The following is a 6,000-nucleotide window of genomic DNA, read 5'->3' on the forward strand; positions in this document are numbered from 1 at the left end:
CAAATCTTGTACTTCTTTTGTTAAATTCATTCCTATGTATTTTATTCTTTTTTAATGCTATTAGTGGAATCTTTTTCTTCATTTTTGGACTGTTCATTGCTTATGAATAGAAATACAATTGATTTTTATATATTAATCTAGTATATCTTATGACCTTGCTGAACTTATTAGTTCTAGTTTTGTGAATTCAGGATTATTGATATATAAAATCGTATCTTCTACATATGAAGATAGTTTTACTTCTTTCTTTCCGATCTAGATGCCTGTTATTTTTCTTGTCTGTACTTCCAGTGCAGTTGTACTTCCAATACAATGTTGTATACAAGTGGTGAGAGCAGACATCCCTTCCTTGTTCCCAGTCTTAGGGGGGATGTATTTAGTCTTTCAACATTAAGTATGATTTTAGCTGTAGGTTTTTCATAGCTGTCCTTTATCAGGTTGAGGAAGTTCCCTATTATTCCTAGTTTTATCCCAAATGGGTGTTGGATTTTGTCAAGTGCTTTTTCTGACTTTATTGAGATGATCATATATATGAGCTTTGACCTTTATTAATGTGACGTATTACATTTTTAGATGTTAAACCAACCCTATCTATATTCCTGGAATAAATTCCACTTGGTTGTGACATATAATCCTTTATATATGTTGCTAGGTTTGATTTGCTAATATTTTGTTGAGGACTTTTATCAAATTTTTGGGAGAGGGATATTGGTCTGTAGTTTTCTGTTCTTAATGATGTTTGTCTGGTTTGGTATCAGAGTAATACTACCCTCATAAAATGAGTTGGGAAGTGCTCTCCCCTCCTCCATTTACTGTAAAAGTTTGTGAAGGATTAATATTATTTATTCTGTAAATGTTTGGTAAAATTCACCAGTGAAGCCTTTTGGACCTGGGCTTTTCATTGTGGGAAGATTTTAAAATTCAGTTTTAAACCAATTCAATTTCTTTACTTGCTATGTAGGTCAGTAGGTCTATAGATTTTCTATTTGCTCTTGAGTCAGTTTAAGTAATTTGTGATTCTGTAGGTATTATTTGTTTATGTAAGTTGTCTGATTTGTTGCCATAGAGTTGTTCATTGTATTCCTTTGTAATCCTTTTATTTTTTTCTAAGGTTGGTAATTATGTCCCTTCTTTTGTTTTTAATTATGAACGAATGTTGAATTTTATTCTTCAGTTGAAACAATCATATGGATTTTTCTATTTAACCTGGTGTGATAAATTATACTAATAGAATTTCTATTGATAAATCTTTTCATTTCTAGAATAAACCCAACTTGGTCATGATATTTTGATTAATATCTTACAGGATCCAATTTCCCTTTTTTAGAATATTCGCATCTACATTCATAGTACAGACTGACCTTTCATTTTGAGTTTGTGTATCAAGGTCATACCTGAGGTAAGAATTCCATTTTTCTGGAATCTGAACAGTTTAATAAGATTGGAATGTTCTGTTTCTTCTAATATTTGGTAGAAGTCACCTGTAAAATTGACAGGCTGCTGTTTTATTAGTAGATAGGTTTTTTAAAAAAATATTTATTTATTTACTTAATTGGTGGCGCCGGGTCTTCATTGCTGTGTGCAGGATCTTCATTGCAGCATGCGGGCTCTTTTCTTTCTTTTTTAAAAAAAAACTTTTATTATTATTATTTATTTATTTATTTCGGCTGTGCTGGGTCTTAGTTGCAACATGCGGACTTCTTAGTTGCCACACATATGTGGGCTCTAGTTCCCCAACCAGGGATCGAATTCAGGCCCCCTGCGTGGGAGTGTGGACCACCAGGGAAGTCCCAGTAGATAGGTTTCAATTGATTTTTTTCATTTCTCTAACAGCTAAGGCAGAAGTGACATTCAAAATATTTAAATAACCAGCCCTGCATGAAAACTAGCCAGAGCTGATACAGGTGGCAGTGCTGGAACTGGATCCTGCGATTAGTCTGCTATGTAAGGGGGGCTTCAGCTACTAGATCATAGGGAGAGATCTTGAGGAAAGTATCTCTAGAAGAGGTGCCACGGTACCCAGAAGGTGCCAGGATATGACACGTGGGGATGATTCATGACAGTGACTATTTATCAATTAGTATGGAAGAAGTTCAATCTTTTAACAACCTTTTCAGCTGAACCAGTGCATAATGGTAAAATATCAGTCCTGGTAATAAGTCTATTTCAGGTTTTCTATTTCTTCCTTGATCAGTTTTGCATAGGTGTATTTTTTTGTGTAAACTATTTCATCAAAGTTTTCAAGTATATTGGCAAAAAGTGATATTATCTTACTCTATATTTTTTATTGTCTTCTTTCTCATTGCTAAGATTGTGTCCTCTCTTTTTTTCTTAATGTATCTTATCAGAGAAGTCTTTATTGTATTTCATTTTCTATTTCATTAATTTCTGCTTTTTTAAAAAAAAGATATTTATCATTTCCATACATCTACTTTCATCAGGTTTACCCTTTTTTATCTTTTTCAGACTTTTTGAGTAAGATGTTTAGTTCATTAATTTTTAGTCTATCTCCTGATTTCACTATGATTTTTTTCTTTGATCCATGAATTATTTAGGAAGTAAGTTTATAAGTCTCCAAACCTGGGAATTTTTATTTACCTGTGGTTCATTAAACTGTACTGGGATCAGGAAACATGGTTTGTGTGATAACAATTCTTTGATATTGGTTGAGACTTACTTCGTAGTCCAGAACACGCTCAATTTTTGTACATGTTCAAACTTTGTTTTAGAGGATGTATTCACTATTTGGGAGCAGAATTCTACATATGCCTACTAAATCAAGCTTATTAATAATATTAAAATCTTCTATAGACTTACTAGTTTTTTGGTCTATTTTATCTATTAGTAAATGAGAGAATGATGTTAATATTTTCCACTGAGATGGAGATTCTCACTTTTTTCTTGTCTGTCCGTTTTTGCTTTTTATGGTTTGAGGCTATGTTATTAGGTACACACAAGATAAGAATTTTTAAGTTCTAGTGAAATAAAGCTTCTAATATAGTACCTTTTTAAAATCACTAATAATGCTGTATGCCTTAAACTCTATTTTGTCTGCTACTAATGTAGATATAACTATTTTTCTTTGATTTGTATTTATCTTTTATTTTTTCCCATCATTTTACTTTCAGACTTTCTGTGTTTGTATGTTTGTTTTAGGTATACTCCTTATGAAGAACATAGAGTTTGTTTCTGTTTTTTAATCCATCTAGTACTATCTAATAACTGGCTACATTAGTCCATATCTACTTATTCTAATTGTTGATATTCGATTATCTGCCTATCATATTTTGTGCTTCCTAATTTACCTGTTTTTTTAAAAAAATGATTTTCTCCTCTTCTTCTCTGCCTCTATTGGATTGACTGTATTTTTTAGCTTTTATCCTTCTACTAATTTGGAAGTTATTTATATTCCTATTCAAATTTTATTTCTAAACTAAAAAATAATTAGTCCTAAATTTAAACAGGCATGCTTGTCTTAGTTTAAAGATAATCAGTAGCTCTATGCTTTGCTCAAACAATATGAATAACTAGAAATCTTTAAGAATATCCCCCTAGTTTTACATATGAGCTCTAAAAAGAATATTTCAGAAACATTCCTGGTGTATTACTGTATTGTCATTTTACCAAAGCTAGCAACAGGAATATTATAATTACTTCCCAAACTTCAACTCTTTCAATTCTCTATAAGGAGATATTCTACTGAAGTGTTTCACAACACAGGCATTAGTGACATTTTAGATGGGATGACTGGTCCCCTGTGCAAACTGTCCCATGAACTGCAGAATGTTTAGAAACTCTGATCCCTGCTGACTAAAATGCCAGTAGAAATCCTCCTCTCTTCTCCTGTAGTGACAACTAAAACTGCACCACACATTATTTCCAAACATTCACCTAAGGATCAGTACCACTCCAACTGAGAAACCACTCTTTTAATGCATGAAAACAAAGTGAAAAAATTACAAAATAGATTTAGAATTGAAGGACCAAAGAGTGAAAAACATTTCAGTTCCACAAAGGAAATAATAACAAAAATATTTTTCCTTAAATTCCTTAAATTCTGGAAACTCATCTTATAAACCAGTTTTCATCATTAACTATATTACTTGGTCTCCTTTCCACATAATTTTCTCCAAGCTTTTTAGTCACAATATGTGACTAAGTGCAAGGAACAAAAGATGGAATCACTTTCTGATTGTTTTTTCCCAAAGCCAGTTTCTTTCTCCTAAAGAGATATGAGAGCTAAGACAGAACACTGAATTTGTTTACCATCTTAAAAACATTTTTTTGTTGTTCATAATCCTAACATGATTTCCTATTCACAAACCTGTTGGTGTCCCAAATAATGACATTTCCATCAAATCCTGACGTTACTAAGAGTCTTGTATTAGTATCATATTCGATGTTCTTCACCCAGCTAGTGTGACCATGTAAAGTGCATACTTTGCTGTTCAGTTTTCTCAGATCCCATAGTGCTATTGTAGTGTCATCAGAGCAGGTAGCAAACAGCCGGTTATCAAGAAATCTACAAAGTAGAAAAGAAAAACTAGTTCATTTAATCTCTTATTAAAGAAAAACTGAGAAGCAGTCTCTGTATTAGGAATCAAGAAAACAAATCAAAAAAGGACTACAAACTCACTGTATAAACCCAGTGATTCTAATATATAATAAATAGTATAATTCACATAACCACAGAGAAGGATACTATGATTTAGTGTGGGCCATGTTGCAGTTTTATCTGTTTTACATTATTGATTTTTACTCAAAACTAGAAATAGGGGTGGGTGTTTAGAGAACAGTGCTAGAGAAAACGAATTTTAGAATCTGTATAGGAAACATAAATGGTGAGAGACAATTTAATAGGAGACAAAGGAGATTTTGAATACTTAATTGCAAGTGAAACATGTTAAGCATAAAGTGTTCAAAATTATGAGAAATATTTACTCTGCTACCAATAACATCTCTCTCTGAGTACATTTCTCTTTAGAATACATTTACATACAAAAATTGCTACTAAAGTACCATAATTTTTAATCTATTAATTCAAAGCCATCCCCCAAATAATCTCACTTCTAGGACAACCAAGAAGAAATGGAAAAATTCTTAAAAAGGTACAGTTTCCCAAGACTGAACCAGGAAGAAGTAGAAAATATGAACAGATCAATTACCAGCAATGAAATTGAATCAGTAATTTTAAAACTCCCCACAGGGAATTCCCTGGCAGTCCAGTGGTTAGGACTCTACACTTTCACTGCCGAGGGCCCATATTCAATCCCTGGTCTGGGAACTAAGATCCCGAAAGCTGTGTGGCGCAGCCAAATAAATAGATAAATAAATTTTTAAAAATTAAAAAATAAAAATAGGGCTTCCCTGGTGGCACAGTGGTTAAGAATCTGCCTGCCAATGCAGAGGACACGGATTCGAGCCCTGGCTGGGAAGATCCCACATGCCACAGAACAGCTAAGCCCGTGAGCCACAACTACTGAGCCTGTGCTCTAGAGCCTGTGAGCCACAACTACTGAGCCCACATGCCACAATTACTGAAGCCCGTGCACCTAGAGCCTGTGCTCCACAACAAAAGAAGTCACCTCAATAAGAAGCCCATGCACCACAACGAAGAGTAGCACCCTCTCGCCGCAACTAGAGAAAGCCCGCACACAGCAACGAAGACCCAACGCAGCCAAAAAATAAATAAATAAATTATTTTTTTTAAAAAAAACAACAACAAAACACAACAAAACAAGGACCCTGTGCTACTCTATAGCACAGGGAAATCTACTCAGTACTCTGTAATAACTATATGGGAAAAGACTCTGAAAAAGTGTATATATATATATATATATATATAAAACTAAATCACTTTGCTGTACACCTGAAACTAACAAAACACTGTAAATCAACTATACTCCAATATAAAATAAATTTTTTAAATTTAAAAAAATTGGGCTTCCCTGGTGGCGCAGTGGTTGAGAGTCCGCCTGCCGATGCAGGGGACACGGGTTC

General features: G+C 33.5%; 1 protein-coding gene across 2 annotated transcripts in view; it reads right to left on the reverse strand.

Annotated features, from left to right (window-relative positions):
- DCAF10 (DDB1 and CUL4 associated factor 10) overlaps positions 1-6,000 on the reverse strand; it is a 53,506-nt gene that overhangs the window by 18,694 nt on the left and 28,812 nt on the right. For both annotated transcript variants that reach the window (XM_028493791.2, XM_007107108.4), the window contains exon 3: positions 4,325-4,522. In XM_028493791.2, the coding sequence (XP_028349592.1) occupies positions 4,325-4,522 (198 nt within the window). The remainder of the gene's footprint in view (positions 1-4,324; positions 4,523-6,000) is intronic.

Source organism: Physeter macrocephalus, chromosome 9, assembly GCF_002837175.3.
Source record: "Physeter macrocephalus isolate SW-GA chromosome 9, ASM283717v5, whole genome shotgun sequence".
NCBI lineage: Eukaryota > Metazoa > Chordata > Mammalia > Artiodactyla > Physeteridae > Physeter > Physeter macrocephalus.